Raw genomic sequence first — 26,074 nt, 5'->3', positions numbered from 1 at the left:
ATGACAGACAAAAGCATGAAGCATATGACCAGGAATGTGAAATATTAAAAACATATTTATCATATTTATTATTAATATTTTACTAGTTTATTAACTTGGATATTTTTAAAAGAATCATTCTTTCTTTATGTGTATTTGTGTATATACGTTTCATGTTTCTATTTTTTAGGAAATTATTGACAATATTATCTTTTATATAAAGAAGAAAAACCATTATGATTTAGGTGTTATCAATAACCACAATGTGCTGATTAGTTATTGTCAATAGAAATCAGAGTAGCTTAGAAAGAGGGAGGCTCAATTATAATAGTTCCTCCATCTGATTGGCCTGTGAGCATTTCTCTGGGGGCATTTTCTTGGCAGATGATTGACAAGTGAAGGCCCAGCTTACATAGGAAGTGCTACCCTTGGGTAGGTGGTTCAGAGTTATGTAAGAAAATCAGGGGAGCTGCTATGGAAAGCATGGCAGTAAGTAGTACACCTACAATATCTTGACTTCAGTATCTGCCTCCACATCACTTGATGATGCACTATAAGCTGTAAGTTGAAATAAACTCTATCCTCCTTAAGATTCATTTGGTCCATTTGCCTGCAAAATTCATGATGTCTTCATTTTTAATACTGACTAGTATTCCATAGTATAAAACACATTTTCTTTATCCATTCTTCAGTGAGGGAGATCTAGTTTGTTTCCAGTTTCTGGCTATTACAAATAAAACTGCTATGAACATAGTTTAGCAAGTGTCTTTGTGGAATCTTTGGGTATATGCCCAAGAGTGGTATAGCTGGATCTGGATGTAGAACTATTTCTAGTTTTTCTGAGAAAATGACAATTGATTTTCAAATTGCTTTTACAAGTTTGCACTCCCACCAGCAATGAAGAAGTGTTTACTTTGCTCCACATCCTTGACAGCATGTGCTATTTTTGAGTTTTTGATCTTAGTCATTCTGATGTGTGTAAGATGAAACTTCATTGTTGTTTTGATTTGCTTTTCCATGAGGAATAAAGACATTGAACATTTCTTTAACTGCTTCTCACTCATTCTAAGTGAGGAAACCCAATCCAAAAAGGATGTGCATAGTATGTACTCACTTATAAGTGGAAATTAGCCATAAAATACAGGTACCATGTCACACTCCACAGACCCAAAGAAGCTAAATAAGATAGGAGGCTCAAACAAGGAAGTTTGATTCTCACTTAGAAGGGGAAATAAAATAGGCATAAGAATGAGATAGAGGGAGGTAACCAGGAGTGAAGGAGGATGGGGACTGGAATGGGGGATTCAGGAACAGGTGTGCAGAAGGACAGGAGAGATGGATGGATAGCCATGAAAATTAATTGAAATCTACAATTGACAGGGGTGAGGAAGTGGGAAGGCATCTCCAGGATGAGACAGAGACCTGGGGTCAGGGTGGCACCCAAGAATCAATGGGATAATGTTAGCTGTGATTCACTACATTAGTGATATGGAATCTGAAGATGTCACCTCCTGTAATCAGATGGAACCTCAGTGGAATAATAAAGACACCAACCCACCCACAAAACTTTCAAGCCAATATATATCCTGTCTATAAGAAATACAGGCACAGGAGATGGAGCAAGGACTGAGAGAATGGCCAACCAATAACCTACTCAACTTGAGACCCATCCCATGAGAAAGCACAATCCCTAACACTATTAATGACATTCTGTTATGCTTGCAGACAGGAGTATGTTGTCGTTTGAGAAGCTTTACCCAGCAGCTGACTCAGACAGATACAGACACCCACAGCAATGGATAAAGCTTGGGGACTCTAATGAAAGAATAGAAGGGAGGATTGCAGGCTCTGAGGGAATAGGGACTCCACAGGAAAACCAATAGAGTCAACTAACCTTGGACCCTTGGGGCTTTCAGAGTCTGAACCACCAACTAAAGAATGTACATAGGTTGGACCTAGGCCTCCCTGAACATATGTAGCAGATGTGGGTCCTGAACAACTGATGCTTAGTATTCATGTGGGCCCTGAACAACTGAAATGTGGGTTTTCCCAAAAGCTGTTACCTGGATGTAGGATATGTTATACAAAAAGTAAATTAAATAATAAAAAATGAATGTTTTGTTCATGGATTCCCTCTCAGCAACAGAGAACCAAGTAAGACACAGAGGATTAATAATCAGTTTGTGTGGCTTCCTAGTTATAGCAGAGTGATGTTGACTATGTTTTCAGTGATATGTCAAGCACTCTTTAAAGGGTGCCACTGATTTATTTCATTGGCTGGTTGAGTCTTTAAAATCAGGCTTTAAATATTTAGTAGGAATTAAAAGTAATAAACACATCTTAATTTGTTATATCTTGATAGTGTCTAATTCAGTAATGTTAATAAAATTTATTAAGTGCTCTAAAATAATGTTTTGTAAAATTCTATATAAAGTATCTCTACATAAGTCAAACTGAAATGCTACACATTTAACATTAATTATTTAAATGGGAATAAGGGAATAGTAAGATTGCTACCATCTACTTCCTCCCTCCATACTTAGTAAGATAGATAAATCATTCAATATAGAATCTATTTCAAAGGTTGAAGTACAAAGGGAATTTGTCAATTTTCTCTATTGATCTGGTTCTGCCAGTGATAATAGTTATTGTAAGGGCTTTTATTAATTACAACAATATTATTTTGCAAGTCCACAATTTTAGATGATAGTTCTCAAAATTCATGTATAAGAAATCTCTTATCTTGAAAAATATTATTTTTACTTCTTTGATAATGTTCATTTTATGTGAAATTTATTTGAAGGCAGTAACTTGCAATTATGTTATGCTATTTTCTTAGTTTATCAAGAAAAATTTTATCAAATATGAAGTGAGTACTGTATTAATTGTGGTTATAAAGACATACAAAATCCATATTTGCTCTCTATTTCCTAGCTAAAAAGGGAACTCCATGCTTAGTTCAAAGTTCAGATAGTATAATAACTGATGGTGTTATCCACTCTCAATCTGAAAGCCTGGAATTGATGTGTACGTGCAAGATGAATACTAATGATTAAGATTTGAGAAAAATAAACTCAACTTTTCTCTTCATTTTACTGAAGACCTAAATTAGCATAATGATGCCCCCATATATTTGGAGAAAATCTAATAACTTATTTATTCCACCATTCCGCATAGTTAACACCCCTAACAAAGAAATCCCCTTACAGATATACCTAGAAATGGTTTTTTTATTAGATACCTTAGGTACCAGTCAAGAGGACGCAGAAAATTACCTGGTTTTCCTACCATACTGCTACTCCCTGTGGACTTCACCTTTTGGTGTGGACTTAGTTTCCTTAGTTTTTTGCCACAGACCCTTTCAGCTTTTCTTCTTAGACCATCTGCATTCTTTTACACCCTCAACTGATTTCAGAAATACTATCTACTAGGGGCAACATAACCACCACACTTGCCTAGGACACTCACCCAACAAAGACAAGACCAGATATTAATACTAAGAAATCCCTGAAACATAATATTATATGCTTAGATCCCAGAACAAAAACAAAAATTTGAACATACAAGACATTTTGTCTCCACCAGAGCCCAGAAACCCTACTACATAAGCTAGGAGAGATAGGGTAGAGCTGAAGCACATGATACGAGTTTCAAAATTACAACTACAAATATGTTTAAGAACTTTGATGATATTCTGAATAAATCACTTAAAGAAGACTCCAAAGACACAAAGAAGCATGTGAATGTGAACGAAATAATGAATAGGGTCCAAGATATAAAAGTACTAATAGACTCACTAAAGAAAACCCAAACTGAAATAAAACTGGAAGTGAAAAATTTAGGAAGTCAAACAAAAATCTCAGAGGTAAGCCTCACAACCTTTACTAGAGGCTGAGTAGAAAATCTCAGGTGGTGAAGAAAAGATAGAAATACTGGATACTTCAGTCAAAGAAAATGTTAAAACAACAACAACAACAACAACAACAGCAGCAGAAAACAGACACAAAACTTCCAGGAAATCAGGTATATCATGAAAAGACCAAATTTACAAACAGGAATTGGGATAGATGAAGTCTGCAATTCAAAGGAACAGAAAATATTAACAAAATTTACAATCTTATAGTATTTTCTACTTTGGAGAAGGAAGTGTTTATCAAGTAAAGGAAGAATATACAGGGTCAGAAAAGAATTTCCCATGATACACAATCAAAACACTAAATGTACAGAATAAAAAGAGGATGTTAAAAACTGCATGGAAAAAAGACTAAGACACATATAAATGCAGGCTTATTAGGATAATACCTAACTTTCCAATTGAGGGTCTAAAGGCCAGAAAGGGATGTATGGATGTTTTATAAACACCAAGAGATCATGGTTGCACATCTATACTACTATACCTGATAAAAATAACAATAACAATTCACAGAGAAAGTAAACATTTCATGATAAAAATCAAATTTATGCAATCTCTAGCTTCTAACCCAGTTCTTCAGAATGAATTAGAAAAAAAAAAAAAACTTAAGACAGAAGAGGTTAACCACACACAAGAAGATAAAAGAAATAATCCCAAATCAAAGTGGGAGAAACATCCATACCAGAACAAGGTAGTAGTGATCAGTAAACACTGCACATTAATGGTATCAACTAACTGCCCAATAAAATGACATAGAGAAATATATTAGGTTAGAAAAAAGTATCCATATTTCTACTACAAGAAACACCTTACTGTAATGGACCCACTACATCAGGGTAAAAGGATAGAAAAAGTATTTCAAGCAAATGGACCCAAGAAGCAAGCAGGTGTAGTAATTTTAATATCTGATTAAATAGAGTTTAAACAGAAACTAACCAGAGGGAAAGAACACCATCTACTAATCAAAAGAAAACTTTGTTGTAAGGACATTGCAGTCCTAAACATGAAACAATATCCTTTCTCCTCAGCAGGTCAATAAACTTCATCTATTATTGACTACAAATTTGGACACAAGGCAAGTCTCAACAAATATAAGAAAATTGAAATCCTATTTGAATCCATCTTGTATCTTAACTGACCAATACATATTAAATCTACATATAAACAAAAACAAAACACCCCCATGCAAACTTATGGAAACCATACTGACAATTGAATGAAAAAAAATGGGTCAAGAAAGAAATCAAGAAGGGTATTAAAACATTTTTAAAAAAATTGAATGAAAGAACTCAAGAAGGTAGGCTCCAGAAAATCAAATAACCCCATTAAAAATGGGACTCAGAGCTAAACCAAGAATTTTCACCTGAGGAATACCGAATGGCTGAGAAACATCTGAAAAAATGTTCAACATCCTTAATCATCAGGGAAATGCAAATCAAAACAACCCTGAGATTCCACCTCACACCACTCAGAATGGCTAAGATCAAAAATTCAGGTGACGGCAGATGCTGGCGAGGATGTGAAGAAAGAGGAACACTCCTCCATTGTTGGTGGGATTGCAAGCTTTTACAACCATTCTGGAAATCAGTCTGGTGGTTCCTCAGAAAATTGGACATAGTACTACCAGAGGATCCCGCAATACCCCTTCTGGGCATATATCTAGAAGATGTTCCAACCAGTAAGAAGGACACATGCTCCACTATGTTCATAGCAGCCTTATTTATAATAGCCAGAAGTTGGAAAGAACCCAGATGCCCCTCAACAGAGGAATGGATACAGAAAATGTGGTACATTTACACAATGGAGTACTACTCAGCTATTAAAAAGAATGAATTTATGAAATTCCTAGGCAAATGGATGGACCTGGAGGGCATTATCCTGAGTGAGATAACCCAATCACAAAGGAATTAACACAATATGTACTCACTGATAAGTGGATATTAGCCCAGAAACTTAGAATACTCAAGATATAAGATACAATTTGGTAAACGCATGAAACTCAAGAAGAACGAAGACCAAAGTGTGGACACTTTGCCGCTTCTTAGAATTGGGAACAAAACACCCATGGAAGGAGTTACAGAGACAAAGTTTGGAGCTGAGATGAAAGGATGGACCATCTAGAGACTGCCATATCCAGGGATCCATCCCATAATCAGCTTCCAAATGCTGACATCATTGCATACACTAGCAAGATTTTGCTGAAAGGTCCCAGATATAGCTGTCTCTTGTGAGATTATGCTGGGGCCTAGCAAACACTGAAGTGGATGCTCACAGTCAGCTATTGGATGGATCACATGGCCCCCAATGGAGGAGCTAGAGAAAGTATACAAGGAGCTAAAGGGATCCGCAATCCTATAGGTGGAACAACAATATGAACTAACCAGTACCCCCCCTGGAGCTCGTGTCTCTAGCTGTATATGAATCAGAAGATGGCCTAGTCGGCCATCAGTGGAAAGAGAGGCCCATTGGTGGTGCAAACTTTATATGCCTCAGTACAGGGGAACGACAGGGCCAAGAAGTGGGAGTGGGTGGGTGGGGGAGTTGGGGGGGGCATGTGGGGGACTTTTGGGATAGCATTGGAAATGTAAATCAAATAAATACCCAATTAAAAATTTGAATGAAAATGAAAACACAACATACCCAAACGTATTAGGCACAATGAATGTAGTTATGATCATTTGAATAGGTGTGGTCCCCAAAGATGAATGTGTTTGATTGTTTGGTCATAGAGAGTAGCACTATTAGGAGATGTGGCCTTGTTGGAGGAAGTATGTCACAATGGAGGTGACTTTTATGTCATATACGTCCAAGCTTTGTCCAGTGAGGCACACAGTCTCCTTCTGCTGCTTGTATATCAAGTTGCAGAACTCTCAGCTCTTCCCCCAGGATCTGCCTGCACACCACCATGTCTCACTATGATAATAATAGATTAAACCTCTGAAACTGTAAGCCATTCATAATTAATTTCTTTCCTTTATAAGAGTTGCTGTGGTCATGGTATCTCTTCAAAGCAATTGAAACACTAAGACAGTGGTTCTAAAAGGTAAGTTTATAGCACTAAGTGCTTACATAAAATAAAGGATCAATATCATATTAGTAACAAAATGGACTAGAGGATGGTGGCAGATATAGTGGGTCTGGGATAGACACTGGAGAAAGTTATGGAGTGTATGGCTAGATGTAGTTGTTGGATATAGAGAAGTGACCCGTTTGTCATTGCAGATATACTAGGTCCAGTCTAGACACTGGAGAAGGTTGTGAGATTTATGGCTGGGTGGTGATGTGGGATATAGAGAAGAGGTATATAGGGCAGGTCCATGTCAGAACCTGTGGGGTGAAGGGGGAGTGGCCAGAGTAATTTGGGCCACTGGCTATGGGATCCAGGATGAATTTGTGGGCTGGCCAGAAGCTTGGGAAGGGAGGAAAGGAAGAATCACTCTTACTGGCCTAGGCTCTTAAGAAGGAAGTGGCTTGTCTCTGAAATGTCAATCACTAATATTTGAGACTCTTAAAGCATTAGAAATTTATAATGTTAAAGTTTGTGACACTCAGTGGGACCAATTTGGACATTTCATTGGGGTCCAAATCAATGGAGCCCAGCAGAGCATCCTTCCTTTCTTCTCTAGAGAACAGTTAAGCCAAATGGGAATTCTCATTCTCTAATACATTCTCTTCTATGGGAACCTTGCAAGGGTACAATTTGATTCTTGTGTTGAAGGGTGGAGTTCATGGAAACAAAATATTATATTTTGTGCATGGGTTGTTAAATTTCCAAAATGTCTCACTGTGAAAAGAACTGCTACAAACATTACTGCCTTGCCGTGATGTTGCATTCTTTTCTGATTTAGAGAGGCCAACATATTTTAAAGATCTCAGTGGTTTCTTTCAAGATATACGTAAGTGAGGAATGAGTTCTATAATATCCATCATGCTTTTCATAGATACTCAAGTATACTTTTTATTCCATTATAATTTATTTGAATTTGGATTTCTACAGCTAGATATAAATGAAGACAACAACAAAGAATTGCTGGCATAATTTAACATTACTCCTAAATATGTATAATCAAAATAGCTTGGATTGTTCTCTTTAATGGTTCTTTTGAAAATGTTATAATTTTTAGCATAATGACATTTAAGATCTCATGAAACTAGTATTTAATTGATACCTCCGTGGTCTGTGACTTGAGTATGTGATTTATGCAAAATAGTATCTTGTTATCAGGTTCTGGAGGGTAGCCAGGAGTAAAAGGCATAGGCTGTGATGCTTCGTGGAGGTGGGATGGGGTTGGGGATCATCTATGTGATCTTAGTGACAAACATGCAAAATAGAGGTAACTCTTTCACAGTACTGTAGTATTTTTTTTTGCTGGCTAAAGGTGTCTGGTTAGGGTTTGTGCTCTCTTTACTGCAGGGCAACTACATTAGATTTCCTTTTATGTATGTATGTATGTATGTATGTATGTATGTATGTATGTATGTATGTATTTGTATATATATGTATTCATTTTTGCTTATCTTCCTCATGTTTTTCCTTACCATGTGTCCTCTCCTAATCTTACTCGTTTATACTTAGTTGAAAGCTCTCCACAGCCTTGACAAATGTGTGGATGACAAATTCCTAAAGTCCTCCACATTTCTTAGGCTATTCTCATCATTCCTTTACCTTATTTTCCTCTTATTTTCCCTTATTTCTTCTGTTTCCCAACATGGACTCTATCATGCAGAAAACTTTTCACCAAAGCCATTAAAAATCCTTACATATCACCATCCAGGGATCCATAGTTTATTGTACTTCACATTTTCCTCCTGTTACCTTTCCTTTTTTAGGGATTAAAACCTTAAGTATCCATTACCTTCTGCCCAAGGTATAGTTGTATATTTTCATTGGAGTAATGTAAGCTTTTTGTTAAAACAAGAACTATTTCTTAGGAAATGATGTTGGTTCTAATATAGAAATTCTAGTGGGGAGTGGAGTGCCTTATAGAATAAGAGGAAAGTGACCAGGTCACAAGTTATTCTTAAGCCTTGGTAGACCAACTCTCCTGTTGATGATAAAAATGGCAGACTACTGTATCTAATTTATCAAGATCAAGTTTAAAAGACTCAATACAAAGTTCGCAGGTAGTTTACTTTTCTCCTTTATCATTGAACGTATTGTTAGCATACCATATAACACTGCTTAGTAGTAGGTATGTATTGTGAATATTTTGTGATTTATCATTCTTCTCTCTAATTAACATATATGTTTCATTTCCCACAGTTTAAATCCATTTGGGTATGTTTTTTAAAGGCAGACTCTTAGGCCCTGTTTATACTAATGCATCAATTTCTAAATGACATTTCATACAAATGTTCCCAGAAAATCCTGATATATACTCGGCTTGGGTATCTCTGAATAGAGTACAGCTTTCTAATACTATTGCTTCAAGTTTCCCCTCCCAGAAACTTGTTTTGTTCCACTACTGTGTAATTACTTTAGAACTAATTTTGAAGCATTTTTCCAGAGACTGTTTATTCTTAATATTCACCTGCAAGTTAGTCACTATACTTCCAGTTGATTGAGACTATTCATTTCTGTCTATATTACAATGCAAGTACATAAAATATATTTTGTTTAGACTGAAAATATACAACTTAGATATGATATTTTCAATCCTAGACAAATGAGACACCTACAAATTTTATGAATGTTGGAAGACATCTTATTTCCAACAAAACTGTTGGTGTATTCATATGTAGAATTTGGATGATGTTGAATGTTATCATTGTTTGTAGTAAAGTTTACAGAGTCCAGTTAATAAACCAAGTAACTAATAAGAAAAAAAAAAGAATTTGTATGATGAACTTACATCATTTATCGATCTCAAGGATAGTTTCCATCTATTATCATAACACTAGATAAAATAAAAAGGCATTCTTATAATTATATGGCTGCATTTAAATTACACAATTGAGAAATTCACCTTCCAAACAGTAAATAATGTGTGAATTTCACTGCCTTTCATTTCAGGGACATCCAGTAAGGACATGGGAATAGAGAATACAACACTACTGACAGAATTTGTTCTCACAGGACTCAGCCATCTGCCCCAGTGGAAAATCCCCCTGTTCCTCCTGTTCTTGGTCATCTATCTCATCACCATTGTGGGCAACCTTGGTCTGATCACTCTCATCTGGAATGACCCTCACCTTCACATTCCTATGTACTTATTTCTTGGGAGTTTAGCTTTTGTGGATACTTGGTTATCATCCACAGTGACACCAAAGATGCTCTTAGACTTTTTTGCCAAGAGTAAACAGATCTCTTTCTCTGAATGCATGATACAGTTTTTTTCATTTGGAATCAGTGCAACCACAGAATGTTTTCTCTTGGCAGCAATGGCCTATGATCGCTATGCAGCCATATGCAAACCTTTACTCTACCCAGTGATCATGACAAATAGACTCTGTGTACGTCTTTTAACATTGTCCTTTGTAGGTGGATTCATTCATGTTTTGATTCATGAAGGCTTTTTATTCAGACTAACTTTCTGTAATTCTAACATAATACATCACTTTTATTGTGATGTTATGCCACTGTTAAAGATTTCCTGTAATGACCCTTCTCTCAATTACCTGATGCTCTTTATTTTCTCTGGCTCAATTCAGGTATTCAGTATTTTGACTATTCTTATCTCTTATACACTTGTTCTGTTTTCAATCCTAAAGCAGAAATCTATCAAAAGCATAAAGAAAGCCTTTTCCACCTGCGGAGCCCATCTCCTCTCTGTCTCTTTGTACTATGGCTCTCTTCTCTTCATGTATGTGCGTCCTGCATCTCCACAAGTAGATGATCAAGATATGATGGACTCTATATTTTACACTGTTATAATTCCTGTACTGAATCCAATTATCTACAGTTTGAGGAATAAGCAAGTAAAAAAATCACTGGAAAAATTCTTAAAGAAAAACACTTAGATCTCATATTATATTCAGGTATATTGTTATTAAAATGCCACAGAAATCATGTGGCTGCATGTAGCTTAATTTTGTTTCCTTGCTAAAATATTTGCATTGTGCTTACCCTAGGTTTTTGTTGCTTTCCTTTTTGATTGTGAATGTATGGAGTTTATGTGTATAGTGTATGTACACTTATGTACATTTCACCATGTGCACATATGGGAAAGCTAAAGGAATTTACCAGGCATCCTGCTCTATCACTGTAATTTCTTGAAAGAGAAAGCTTTTTCCCAAGCTAGGTTCATATTCTGCTAAACCCAGCAATCCTCCTTTGTATATCACCCACACCAAAGATGGTATAGAAAATTGTGGGGCCATGATCTTATCAACAGTGAAATCTTAAATCCTTTTCTATTGATATTTGTATGCTGTGCTCCTGTGGATGTAAACACAATTATTCATATTCATCTTGTGGAGCTAATGCTCTTACCTTCTGAACATATCCTTTTCTCGAGAGATGCCATTTAAACGAACCCTTGTCTATGTATCCATTTCCTTAAAAATATTTAAAATAAATTTTAAATAATACTGTGGTGATTTGAATATGCTTGCCCCATGGGAAGTGATACTATTAGAAGGTGTGGGCTTGTTGGAGGAAGTGTATCACTGTGTAGGAAGGCTATGAAAGCTCCTAGGGCTCAAGCTCTGCCGGGTGAAGAAGAGTCAGTCTCCTTCTAGCTGCCTTCATATCAAGATGTAGAATTTTCAGCTTCTTCTCTAGCACCATGTCTGCTTGCATGCTGCCATGCTTCTCACTATAATGATACTGGAATGAACACCTCAAAATGTAAGCCAGACCCAATTGGCCCTTGATCCTGAGAAGGCTCAATGCCCCAGTGTAGAGGAATGCCAAGACAGGGAAGGAATTTACCAGGAGTGGGTGCATTGATAAGCAGGGGAAAGGAGGACAGGATAGGGGGTTTTCAGAAGCGAAACCAGGAAAGGGGATAACATTTGAAATGTAAATAAAGAAAATATTAAAGTAAAAATGAAAGTAAAACAAAATTACAAAATGAAAAAAATATTTAAAAAAGTTGCCTTAGTCATGGTGTCTCTTCACAGAAATAAAACCCCAACTAAGACAGAAATTTCTACCAGGGATATTGCTGTGATAGACCTGACAATGTTTTTGTTTGAAGGAATGTGGATTTTGGGACTTTGAATTTGGAAAGCCATGGAATGCTTTAAGTGCTTAAAGGACCATCTTAGTAGGAATATGGAAGACACTGGTGTGTAGAGAGATTATTCTTATGATGTTTTGGTGAAAAATGTTGCCTTTTTGGTTCTTGTCTGTAAAATATGCCTAAGGCTAATGTGAAGAGATTTAGATTAATTGCATTAGCAAAGGAAGTCTTTTTTTTATTTAATTTTTAATTAGATATTCTCTTCATTTACATTTCAAATGCTAACCCCTTTCCAAGTTTCCCCTCAGCAAGTCTCCTATACCCTCCTCGCACCCTGTTCCCCAGTCCACTCAGTCCTGCTTCCTGGCCCTGGCATTCCCCTGTACTGGGGCATATAATCTTAGAGAAGTCTTAGGCCAGGAAGCAGGAGTGGGTGGGTTGGGGAGCAGGGTGGGGGGAGGGTATAGGGGGCTTTAGGGATAGCATTTGAAATGTAAATGAAGAAAATATCTAATAAAAAAAATAAAAAAAAATCCCTGGCATAGATAGACTTTATCCTCTGGTTTATTCTCATGAATAATGTTTTGATAAAGCATAGCAATCTTAGAACAGAAAAACACAAAATGTATGGTTCAAGCAGTAAAAGGACACCAGGAAGTACAATGGGGCTAAATCCTTGTTCAAGCATATTAAATGGAATTAAGGAAGTGGCGACCCAGTGCAAGATTGCAACCAGCTAGGTTTATTGTTTATATGTTTGCAGTTGGACAATGGATAGTTATATCATTTTAGGAATTATTACCTGCTTATTGTTTTCATTTGTACTTTCAAACTGTAATGAACCCAATCAAGAAATGTGGGTGGACACCTGTGATCTAGAATTTGTGGTTGGAAGGCACAGGCTTTTGACCCTAGTCTTGAATGGGATGACACACTCTTTTGAGCCAGATCTTGAGGAATAATTGAACAAATAGGCCTAGGCATGATGGTATATACTATTAAGCCCAGGCGTTAGAAGCTAGCAGATCTTTGACTTCAAGGCCAGCCTAGGACAGTGCAAGTTACAAATAGAAAAAAAAGCTTAGGTCGAGATGTGCTGGTATATGACTTTAATCCCAGAATTCAGGAGACAGGGGCATGTAGATCTGTGAGTTCAAATTCAGTCTACAGAGCAAATTCCAATACACCCAAGCTTAGGTAGTGAAGAAGTTGGAAACCAAAAAGCTGATGAGAATGTAATAGAATGAAGGGGCCATTTTCCAGCCCCAGGCAGCAGCAGGGCTTGGCAGCTTTGACCATGTGGTTTTGGAGTTAGAGTCAGTGATACAAGGGTTTACTGGGACAGTTGATGTTGGTTAACTAGAGCTAAGAGAATTGTGGTGATTAAAGACCAGAATCAGTAAAATCTTCTGAGAAATATTATCTGAGAGCACAAACTGTGTTTTAGAGATACCCAAGATTGTACCTCATGCTCCAGCTGGTAATATGTAAGAATCACATAGGTAGTACTGGTTTGGAGCATAGATATCAGCTGAGGCTTGGCACTGCAAGAGGCCAGGAAAGGCCATTAGTGAAGACGCAGCCTCAGTTGCAGTTGTAGGCCCAGGGCTGAAGGGCTCATGAAAGAAGCTGAGGCTTGACATCTTGAAGCGAACTTAGGAAAGATTACTGGTAAAGCCTAGTTGCAGTAGAAGTCTCCACTATATTGGAGATGCTAGTACCAAGGGATGACCACCAAGAACAGCTGCAGCAGTGGAGTGAAGTCAATCAGAGTCTAGAGTGTTACAAATGGTAGAACAGGATATCAAACCCTTTGTAAGATTCCAGAAGATCATTTGTGAAACTCAGACAGTGGAACAGGAGTTGTAAAGTTCATGTTGCCTTGGAGAACCCAAGATATTAACTATACCAGATCATCTGCCTATCAGGAAAAGCTGCTAACAGGGAGTGGAAACTTCCCAAGAGAAAGAAGTTTGTTTCAGTCAACAAAGATGAAAGGAGTTGGAAATCTGAAGAATGCTTTAACATCAATTATGAAGATACAGAGTTTGGAGTTTGTCCAGATGGTTTTTCGTCTTGTTTTGGTACACTATTTCCTCACTATGAAGTTTTGAAAAGGTAATGTATATACTGTGATGTTGGGGATATATGATTTGTTTTTTTACAATTTTGATTTTATGGGGGTTACATTTAAGTAATTTGATGAATCTCAGAAGAGACTTTGAACTTGGACTTTTAACATTGTTGAGAATGTTTTTAGTCTATGGAGCTATTGAAGTTGGACTAAATATGTTTTGCATTATGCTATAACTAGGTATGGCCCCCATACACTCATGTGTTTGAACAAGCCTATGACAGCCAGGGAGTGGAATGTGGTGGTTTGAATATGCTTGGCTCGTGGGATGTTTTACTCTTCGGAAGTGTGGACTTATTGGAGGAGGTGTGCCACTGTAGGTGCGGCTTTGAGGGCTCCTAGTGCTCAAGCTCTGGCCAGTGAGGAAGACTTATTCTCCTTCTGGCTGCCTTCAGATCAAGATGAAGAACTCTCAGCTCCTCTAACACCATCTCTGCCTACATGTTGCCATTCGTCTTGCCATGATGATAATGGACGGAACCTCTGAAACTGTTAGCCCGTTCCAACTAAATGTTTGCCTTTATAAGAGTTGCCTTAGTCATGGTGTCTCCTCACACAAATAAAACCCAAACTAAGATACACACAAAGACTTTTAATAAAATGTTCTAGTATAATAAACTAAGTGTTAGAAATCAAAATAAAACAATCTGGCAGGTTCATATGTTACTCATCATGAGATTATACATACATACATTAGCTGTTGTAGTAGTGTAACACCTGTGAAAAAGACATAGATATGATATTATTGACAGCACGGAGACTCACAGCACATTTACATTTTGTGAAGAGGAAGTGCTATATGTCTGTCAACTAACACAAACTTAGAGAATATTGATAGAAATATGAAAAGTACTTTGATTACATTTTATTGGGAAATTATGACTTCCACTTCTTATAGAAATTCAACTTACAGTTCCCCAAAGTTCACTTTACTCTCTTTCTACCTCCTTTATTTACTTCATTATGCCCTCCCAAAGGAGACTTTCATATTTTGACTTCCTGATCAGATTGTAAAGCTCACTTTTGCTCCTTTCCCTGACAAGCCTAAAAAGCCACCAGGCACTATAATCAGTCACAACATCTTGCAACTATTTGGTCTTAGGTAAGGTGTATTTACAATATGTTTCCATCAACTATACACTTATTATCCAAACTACAAAAAGACTTAACAAACTGAATTGCAGACAGATTTCCCTTAGAAACGTACTTGCAAAATTCAATCAAATACTTGTAAACTGACTTTAACCCATCACTTTATCATGGAATATCTTGTGTTCTAAATCTATGATGACTGAAAGTTTTGCAAGGTATCTGGGGCCATTTAGAGGTTGCAAGACATTTTCTCTGGACCATTCTTGATTCTAGAGTATCTGTTGAGAAGTCAGGTGTAATTCTAATAGGTCTGCCTTTAAATGTTGGTATTATTTTCCCTTGGGGGCTTTTAATAGTCTTTGTTCTGTATATTTAGTGGTTTGATTATTATAATATTTTAGTTCTGATCCTGGCCTTTTTTATTATTTATTCTTTAATCTTTTTTTAACAGTCCAGACTTTATCCCTATATTGGTCCACCTTCTGGCTGTTCCATATCCCATACCCTTTCTCCCCCCACAACCCCTGTCTCACGTCCCAGGTCTCTGGTACATTCTAGAGGGTCCCCCTACCTCCTACCTCTCAACGTTGCCAGTTTCCACTCTTTCTGCTGGCCCTCAGGGCTTCAGTCCTGTTCTCCCCACCCAATACTTGATCACATTCCCCTCTTTCTCGCCCTGTCCCCTTTCCCACCAGTTCCCTCCCTCTCTCCTTCTGTCCCTCCTATGGTTGCTTTCTTCACCCTCCCAAGTGGAATTGAGGCATCCTAATTTGGGCCCTACAGCTTGTTAAACTTCTTGAGTTCTGTGGATTGTACCCTGGGTATTCTGTACTTTTTAGGCTAATATCCACTTATTAGTGAGTACATACCATGCATGTCTTTTGGGGTCATCCTGAGTTACCTCACTCAGGATGATATTTTCTAGTTCCATCTATTTGCCTGAACAACTCATGATGTCTTTGTTCCTAATAGCTGAGTTGTATTTCATTTTGTAAATGAACCACATTTTCTGTATCCATTCTTCTGTCTTGGGACATCAGGGTTGTTTCTAGCTTCTGGCTATCACAAATAAGGCAGCTATGAATATAGTGGAACATGTACCCCTGTGGCATGGTCGGTCATTTTTGGGTATGTGCCCAAGAGTGGTATAGCTGGGTAGATCTATTTCCAATTTTCTGAGGAACCTTCACATTGATTTCCAGAGTGGTTATACCAGCTTGCCATCCTACCATCAATGGAAGAGTGTTCCTCTTTCTCCGTATCCTTGTCAACATGTACTGTCACCTGAGTTTTTATTCTTAGCCATTCTGATTGTGGTAAGGTGTAATCTCATGGTTTGATTATTATATAGCAAGGAGGATTTCTTTTTTGATCCAATCCATTTCATGTTCAGTATGCTTCTTGTACATTTATAGGCATCACCTTTAAGTTAGGAAAATTTTCTTCTATGTTTTTTTTGAAAATATTTTCTGGGCTTTGATCTGGTATCCTTCTTCCTCTATTCCTATTAGTTTTAAGTTTGGTCTTCTCATGCTGTTCCATATTCTGGGATGTTTTGGGTCAGAATTCTTTTAGAGTTAACATTTTTGATTTTTGCTTCTATTTCTTCTATTGTATCTTCATTGCTCTAGATTCTTTCTTTTACCTCTTATTTTCTGTTGCTGAAGCTTTCCTCAATAGTTTCTTTTCACATTCCTAAATTTTTCATTTCCATAAAATTCTACCAATTTGTGTTTTCTTTATTGATCTGTTTCTAATTTTAGGTTTTGAAATACTCATTTCCTTCAACTGTTTGTTTTTTTCTTGGCTTTTTTTTTTTTTTGGAGGGATTTATTCATTCCCTCCACTTGTTTGCCTGTGTTTTCCTGACTTTCTCTGAAGGATTTATTAATTTCTTCTTTAAGGATTTCTCTTATCTTCACATAGTTGCTTTTATGGTGCTTTAGCACATTGTAATATTCAGGTCCTAGTGGAGACCTATTGTCCTGGCTTTTATTGATTGTTCTTATGCTGGCATCCAAGCATCTGGGTTTGGAGTAATTATTGTTCTGATTTCTGGATTTGTCTTTGATGGGTTGGTGTTTTATTCCTTGCTTTCTGTTTCCTCTCTGAATTTTTAGAGTGTATTATATCTGTTGCAAGTCACTAGTCTACTCGGCTGGTGTGTTCCAAGAATACTTCCTGGTATTGGGAGTTTGGGCAAGGGCAGGCCTGTTGCAGTGCTTTGGGTGACCTTGAGAGTTGGGTTAGGAGAAACAGAGAAGGGAGAACATCCATGTGCAGACTACCTAGTCATCTGGCAGGCATGTCCTGTGGTTGAACAAAAGGTATCCACCTGAGTTGAGTGCTTGGACATAGTAAGAATGTGAGGGAGGAAGGACAGGGAGGATGGTTGTATGATCCACAGGAAGATTGGAATCAGGTAAGGGAAGCTGAAGCTAATGTTCTGTTGTACTAGGTGCAACTTTTAAGACAGAGTCTATGGTAACAGTAAACTTGGAAAAGGTCCATTGGCATCTTACCTGCTCTTCTGACAACCATTTCCCAGGTGTCCCCAAATTTTTCTTAATGAAGTTTTGATGTTCTCAATTCCATCTTCATTTCAGCTTGAGTAGTTTTAGACATTTCTCTTTTTTTATTAAATTCAGTCTTCAAATCCTGAATTATTTTCATTTCATTCAGCCATGTGTTTTCATTTTCTTAAATATTCAAATATTTGTCATGTTCTTGGGGTACAGTGAAATATTTGTTTGTGTCTTCTTTAAATTCCCTAAATTCTTTGATGACATGTATTGTTTTTGTTTTAAATTTTATGTCCTGGGGTAATCTAGGTTGTTCTTAGTAGAGAACATTTCTATAGGATTAATGCGCTCAGCAGGAACAATAATATGGTGGTCATTCATGTTGTTTTTGTTCTTGCAACATGACTTAGGTTGTAGATTTCTTCCTTTGGTTGTGTATCTGATGTGATAATCTAGCCTTATTTACTTTGGGCCAGTGCATGAGATGCATGACTTGAACAAAGACCAGATAAAGCTGGTAAATGAACTGTTTAATTGGACCAGGAAAAAATGTCTCCCAAACATGGATCTAGAGCCAGGTCTATGGATTCAGAGATGGCAGTGGACAGAGGAAGGATGGTAGAAAGAAGGAGTGACTTGCCAAAGATTGCTCTGAAGAAAGCATGTTTGAAAGTTTCCTATTTAAAGCTAAGCCTATGGGTGTTAAGATTGCTACAGGCAGGGTGGAAATGGAGATATATGGGAAAGGAAAGAAACTATTTACCTAACACAGGTATCTCAGGAACAAACAACATTCTTATGTCATGGGGTGGAACTAGAGTTGTAGGTTTGCAGAGAGTGAGGGGCCAGGGAAGGGATAGTGTCTTAGTTAGGGTTTTACTGCTGTGAACAGACACCATGACCAAGGCAAGTCTTATAAAAAATAAAATTTAATTGGGGCTGGATTACAGGGGCAGTGGAGGTCAACCCTATTCCAACGAGGCCACACCTCTGAATGGTGCCATTCCTTGGTCCAATGGTGAAAGGAAGAAGTGATTTACCAGACAAAGGTGGTTCACACATAAAGAGTTTATGGCCACAAGTCTAGAATGAGGCTTGTAGGTTTATAGATGGTCATGGTTATGGAGAAGGGCAAGGAAAGGGAAACCATTTACTATGTTCTGTTACTCCTTTCTAAACCTCATGGCATTAAACAGAATGAAACTAATGTAAGTGAAATATAACAGAGTAGAGAGTTAGAAAAGAATGAGCTACTCTTACATAAGTATTTCTACTAGCAAAATAATTTCATTCAGACAAACGAAAATAGCATTGCAAATTCAGGTAAGAGTAACTCAGCATATATTCAAGGTCTTAACATAAAAGGCACAGTGAAAACACAGTACATACAAGACAAAATACCAGAACTTTTATAAAGAACACATACAAGACTATTCTCAACAAGATAATAGTAACTATAAATATATATTTGGTAAATTTTGTACAAAATAATGTTTGAGGTCAGAATAAAACTACCATAAAATAAATATGATTTTAACTCATATATCAGAAGATTTTCATTTTTGTTTGAGTATGAAAACCTGGAACTTTCACTGATTCAAAGTATGTAGCTTCAAGCACAATTTAAATTCATGATAATAAACTGATCTGTAGTTTACAGCAGTTAAAGTGTGTGGAGAAATGCTTCAATGTCCGTCCATAGTTCACCACACAACAAATCTATATGAAAATATTTGTAAAATGGAAAAATGAAATTCAAATATTCTTACATGCAAGTATAGAAAGAGTACAAGGATATACTGTAATTTTTAACAAAATTGGAATGTGGTTATTGAGAGAACATAGAAGAAGGTGCACAACTGTGAGCCTTAAATGTCTTATCACTTACTTGCTTACCTACATACTCTCTTATTACTTGTCCTGTGTGGATGTGAGTGCAGGTGATATCTTAGTTGATCCATGTGGATATTGCAAGAGACCTGCCATCATCCGTTCTCCTCTTCCACCGTGTGTGTACCTTCTGAATCATATTTAAGTCACTTAGCTTTGTGGCAGGCATCTTTAGCAAATAAACCACTTCAGTGCCCTAAATGTTTTTATACACAGTTTGTTTGTTTGTTTTAAAGTAAGCACATAAAGTGTAGACTGGAAAAATAAGAAAAGTGTCACTTGAATAAGCTCTTTTACAAATGCCCTGTCCAAAAAATAAAAATAAAAAACAAACAAACAAAAACAAAAACTAATACAAGATTCTCATGACTGGCAGCTAGAAATGTGTCAAAAAGTACTGAGATACAACAGGGTGATTCAGTAATTACCTTGGAGTTCTCAAGTTGAGCTTCTATTAGCTGAAGAATCATAATTAGATATTAGAGTGAGAAAATTTGTTAAATTTCAGGAATTTACAGTGATTGTTTTTAACAAGTTAATGGTGCTCAGATATATTAATAGAACAATTTGTTCCAAAATTGGAAATAAACTTGATAGGGTCTGTGTTTCTAGGTGAGTTTAATATATTTTATACCTGCAAGCTTTTCATCATTGGGTAAGTAGAAGATTAAATATTTAGAGAGAAAAGAAACTGAAAGAGGGAACAGGGAGGAAGAGAGGAAGAAAGTAAGGAAGGGACAGAAGAGGGCTAAAAGTAAAAGAGGGAAGAGGGGGTAGTAGGGGAAGTCAATAGAGGAGGAAAAGGGAGGAGGGAAGGGAGAACAGGAGAACAGAAGATTAGGAAAACAGAGGCCAGAGGAGGAAAGAGAAAGGAGGAGAGGAGAAGAAAGGGAAGAAGAGGAGAGGAGGAAAAGAAGAAAGAGCAGAGAAGATGGAGGTAAGGGAGGAAATAGAGGCAAAGAAGGGGGAGATGGAAGGAAGAGTAAAAACTAAACAGTGAAGGAGAAGGAAAAAGAATTTATTATAACCTAGAAAACTGTGTTAACAAGTATCACCCAGTAGGGGAAATAAAATAGACATCAGAGGAGTATGGAGGGAGTGAAATCTGTAGAAGAGGTAGTAAGGTGGGGAAGTGGGATGGGATTCAGGTGCATGGGGGGGCAGGTGGAAGATGAGGAGAGAGAATAGATATTGATTGGGGTGAATTTCTGGAAATAGCCTGGGCCCAAGGAAGGGGAATCTCTAGGGAGTCTATGGGGGTGACCCAAACTGAGACCCCAGCAGGGTGTACATAGAGACTGACCACCTCCTATGGCCAATCAGGACTTCCAGTGGAGGGAGGGAGGACATCAACCTACCCACAAAACCTTCAACCCACAATTTGTCCTCCCTACAAGGTGCACTGGGATAAAGATAGAGGAGAGACTGAGGGAAGTCTAACCAATGACTTTTCTAAATCTAGACCCATCGAGAAAGAGAGAGAGAGAGAGAGAGAGAGAGAGAGAGAGAGAGAGAGAGAGAGAGAGAGAGAGAGAGAGAGAGAGAATCCCTAACACTATTAATGATTCTCTGATATGCTTACAGATAGGAACCTAGCATAACTTTCTCTTGAGAGGCTTCATCCAGCAGCTTATGGAAACAGATGCAGAGACCCACAGCCAAACATCAGACAGAGTCTGAGTCATGATGAAGGTAGTCATGATGAAAAGTGGGTGACTAGATTGAGTGAGCCAGAGTGGTCAAGGACAGAAGACCTACAGAGCCAACTAACCTTGACCGCTGGGGCTCACAGAGACTGAACCACCAAATTAGGAGCATGCTTAAGCTGGGACTCTCGGCCCCCTACACAGTTTTAGCAGGTGTGCAGCTTGGTCTTCATGTGGATCCCCTAACAATTAGAGCAGGGGCTATCTCTGACTCTATTTGCTGCCATTGGATCCCCTTTCCCTAGCTGCCCAGTTTTCTAGGGCCTTAGTGGGAGAAGATGCACTTAGTCCTGTCTTGACTTGATGTCACAGATCTGGGTAGTGTCCAGGGGGCTGGGGCTTCCACTTCTCTGAGAAGGGAATCAGGGGAGGGGCTTGTGAAGGTGGGACTGAGAGTAGAGGAGGGAGGGGGACTGTGATTGGGATGGAAAGTGCACAAGTAAATAATGAAACATACCGAAAAATGTTATTCTGTGATCAATAAGGCACAGCAGAGTGGAAATCCCCAAATATCGTCACAGAGAGAGTGAAATGACAACCAGAATAAAAGGCAATAACTAAAAGGAAACATGGCTTTTGACTGCAAGACTTTCCTCTAGACATATTCCTACTGCACATGTTCTGTCCCATGTCTCTCAAACAGGCTCCATTTCCACTGAAGCACTCACTTCCTAAAAGATTAACTTGAACTTACATTTTGTGTCTGATGTTATATAATGACCAAGTCTTTTTAAAAATAATTTTTGAGATTATAGTATTATGACATTTCTATTTATCATCTATCTATATTCCTGTTTATCAGTCTATTATCTATCTATCTATTGGCCAATCTACCATCTATTTCTATATGTGTTGAGGATCATATCATCTGTAAGTGTTCAAAATAATATCACCTATCTGTGTTAAAAATTATGACTATATATTCTCTCTATATATACTCATATATATTCTATTCATATAAATAAAATATGTATTTCCTTCTATATATTTTATTTGTATAAATAGAATATATATTTATATATATTTATGTATGTTCTATTTATTACGTAGAATATATAAGAATATATATTCTTAAGTATATAATATAACCTACTTAGTCTATTTATTGTGTATATATATATGTGTATATATATATATATATATATATATATATATATATATATGTATATCTTCACAAAAACATATCTTCACAGTCAGTAATATATCTTCACAATATCTTCACTTTTTTTGAGCCGACCATTTGGTCCTGGATAACCAATTCAAGTCTCTTTCTGTAGAGAAAACATTTCTCCTATTCTTAGACTTCCTTAGATTTCTTGTAGTTACTTGTATAAGGTTGAAGATTTTAAAACATAATCTGTATTTCCACAGCTTTCAATCATCTAGAGAAAAGGCAATATTAATTCAAACTCTTGTCAGAATCAGAGTGAAAATGGAAAAGTACTGAGTGTTTCAGTGTATAAGATTTATTTGAAGAAAACAAAAGAATGCCTAATTTTTCAACAGGAGATAAATACCAAAAACTTAGCACAACAAATAATACCTTCCTGGGTAATCCTTTTTATTTTTTGATGAGTTTTGTTTAGATATTTTAGAGATTTAGAGATTTCACCAGTTATTTTTTTTTTAACTTTACCTTGCTTGACTGACATCTCACTGTTTTTTAAATGACGAACATATCAATGATTTCCGATGAACTGGTGAGGGTGTTATTCCTAACAATCAATAATCAATGATAATAACACTGAGAAGAAAAAGTGATTTAATGGATACACTTAGGTGTTGCAGTGCTATGTATAATGGACAACTAATCAAATAAAGGAAAATAATTAAAATATAGATATTTCATTGTAATAACATCATTTTGAAGTATAGATAGATAAGCCTTATACATAAACTATAGAAAATGTAAGCATAAAATGACTAATAATAAATGTGAAAACATTCTTGTTAGAAAGTAAATATTTTGTATGAGTATATGTTAAAATATAATCTCTTAAAATCAAATGTCATGTTGAAAATCAAATTGAACCACGAAGTTTATCTTCCTTTGATGGCAATGCTATGATAAGATTATAAATAAAAAGCTTATAATTTGCTTGAAATTGTAATATCTGAAATTGTTAAACTTGCTAGTGATATTAAGTGGAAATTACCATTTGAGGTACTAACTTTATTCCAAAAGTTAATTAGATCTTTTGTGAACTGTGACTAGATACATTCCATTACTTCAACAGTTCTTTAATTTATTCCTGAGAATTCCAAGCATGTTTTAACAGAATTTCTTCATTATGACCTAATTTTATTCAAGTGTTCTTATGATTTATACATTTAGCTAAGATTTTAGTTTCATTTCACCCTTTCTAATTATTTATGGGTTTAGAAAAAGGTATTTTGAACTTTAAATCAGTTGTCCAAATCAGATGATCCTTGTTTTGTAATGTTGCAGAATTATCTCTTTTTCATAGTTTTTTTCATTACATTTATTACTTCCTTATTTCTTAGACTGTAAATGAAAGGGTTTAACAAAGGAATTATAAGAGTATAAAAAATAGCTACTGGCATATCTTTGTCTCCTTCATTGGCTGAATGTGGTTGAGCATACATGAAGAGAAGAGACCCATAGAATATTGACACAGACAGAAAGTGGGAAGCGCACGTTGATAAGGCTTTGCCTCTACCCTCTTTAGATTTCATTGTGAATATAGTGAAAAGGATACAGGAGTAAGACACTAGAACTATGGAGATAGTAAAGACTTGAATTGAACCTGCCAAGACAAGTAATATCAGTTCATTGATATTTGGATCAGTACAGGAGATTCTGTATAATGGAAGGACATCACAAAAAAAGTGCTTGATTACATGAGACCTGCAGAAAGTTAATCTCAACAAAAGCCCTACTTCAATCATAGGATGCAGGTTTCCTGCTATGTAGGATCCCATGGTCATTTGAAGGCAGAGCTTCTTGGACATCATGCTGTGGTACTGCAGAGGGTTGCATATGGCCACATAGCGGTCATAGGCCATCGCTGCCAGAAGAAAGCAGTCTGTAGTTTCAGCAAGACAGAGAAAATAGAACTGTACCATGCATTCATAGAGAGAAATCCTTCTGTCCACAGAAAAGAAGTTCTCTAGCATCTTGGGAGTGATGGCACAGGAGCAGCAGGAGTCCATCAGAGCCAGGTTGCCCAGAAAGATGTACATGGGTGTGTGGAGACGAGGCTCCATGTAGATCAAGGCCACCAGCCCAAGATTCCCCACCATGGTGACCAGATAGATGGCAGAGAACACCAGGAACAGAAGTGTCTTCAAGTCTGGGTGATCTGAGAATCCCACCAGGATGAATTCATTTGTCACAGAATAGTTATTCTCAGCCATCTCACCTTGTCTGTTGCCACTGGAATCACAAAGATATAAAATTGTAATGGTCAGAATATAATTTCCTTTTTTTCTATAAGAGGAAAATTTCTTTTTACTGTACCTGCTATTTTCTCTGGAATGAAGGTTGTTGAAAGTATATATTTCTTAAAATTTTGGAGTCTATTATCTCTAACTTTAACTCAGAATTGACAGGTGTACTTTTATAATTGTAAAAAGGAACTTATTTCTGTAGAAAAAAATTTTAATGCATTTATGTAACTATATCATAAAAATTAGTGTACATATATTTGACTTATTGTTCTAAAATAATTTTCATGCCAGGTTTGTTAAGATCATCAAAATAAATTTAGAATAAAAACTTCTATAACTGTATGTTTATTTAACAATCTTTTTAATGTATTCAGTGGGAAAGAAACATTTTCTCAAACATATTTTGTTTATAAATTAAATTTATTTTAATGAATTTCACAAATACTACTATGGACCAATGAATGCATACATATTTCTAAAGAAAATTATAGATATTTAATTATCTAAATTTAGATATCTAAATATCTATATAAAGTAAAATTGAAAGAATAATGATTGTAACTTCTTTCATCCCTTATCATACATAGTTTTGTAAATACTGATTCTATTCCATTAATCACACTATTTTTTTTTTAAAGCTCTAAGTCCTTCTTTCGCTTGTAAGGTTAATTTACATATGCTGGTAATCATGGTTATACCGATCTTGTCTACCACTGAGCTGATCTCCCAGTCCATTTTTTTTTAAATTTTTGATTTTTAAGACAATTTCATTTTTAACCTCTCTTTCCTTGAAGGTTTTCTGAAATTCAGATAAACTTTCAATTTTCAGTCCCCATGACTTTATCTTCTAAATACCAAGGATTAGAGACTAGGGCCACAGAGTTAGCTAAAAGTCAGAATTTCTTGTGTATGATCTACATTAATTTATTTTTCTATATGTATTTGAACACTTTCACTACATTGAATGCATTCTGAGTTTAGGTGTATTCTACTTCTGTGAAATATGTCATCAAGTGTTTGGAGGAGGGATTCTTATATACTCCCCTGACTTTTCTGATTTTATTTCTTTAGAAAATTATGCTCTCTCAAGTGTACTATGGCACATTAGAGTCCCATGAAGGTAGGATCATTTCTTTACTTATGGTTTGAAATCTTTAAAAAAAAAGCTTAAATTGTAGAGTTTTGAATCTAAGTTTCATTTTGCTTTAGAATGCTACTGTCAATACTTAGAGATTCACTGGGACACATTGGGTGACAAACTGAATAATATAAGTTCTATGGCCAAAGTGATTTTGTTGTTT

The 26,074-nt window shown here is 36.4% G+C and overlaps 2 protein-coding genes across 3 annotated transcripts; one reads left to right on the top strand and one right to left on the bottom strand.

The window, feature by feature from the left end:
* Positions 1 to 5,956: 5,956 nt before the first annotated feature.
* Positions 5,957 to 10,852, top strand: LOC110311651 (olfactory receptor 5H19-like). Of its 2 annotated transcripts, none has more exons than XM_021185099.1 (2): positions 5,957 to 5,965; positions 9,935 to 10,852. In XM_021185099.1, the coding sequence occupies exons 1-2, from the start codon at positions 5,957 to 5,959 to the stop codon at positions 10,850 to 10,852; spliced, it is 927 nt and encodes a 308-aa protein (XP_021040758.1). The 2 variants fall into 2 exon arrangements, with proteins under 2 accessions (XP_021040758.1, XP_021040759.1); XM_021185100.3 differs by lacking the exon at positions 5,957 to 5,965 and adding an exon at positions 7,688 to 7,788 and having other exon boundaries at positions 9,906 to 10,852.
* A 12,961-nt stretch (positions 10,853 to 23,813) lies between these two features.
* Positions 23,814 to 24,740, bottom strand: LOC110311873 (olfactory receptor 5K3-like). Its single transcript, XM_021185448.2, has one exon. The coding sequence runs from the start codon at positions 24,738 to 24,740 to the stop codon at positions 23,814 to 23,816; it is 927 nt and encodes a 308-aa protein (XP_021041107.1).
* Between the last annotated feature and the right edge of the window lie 1,334 nt (positions 24,741 to 26,074).

This window comes from Mus caroli, unplaced genomic scaffold (assembly GCF_978045245.1).
Source record: "Mus caroli unplaced genomic scaffold, Mus_caroli_1 scaffold_17, whole genome shotgun sequence".
In the NCBI taxonomy this organism is placed as follows: domain Eukaryota; kingdom Metazoa; phylum Chordata; class Mammalia; order Rodentia; family Muridae; genus Mus; species Mus caroli.
This window is presented reverse-complemented; position numbering and strand designations above follow the sequence as displayed.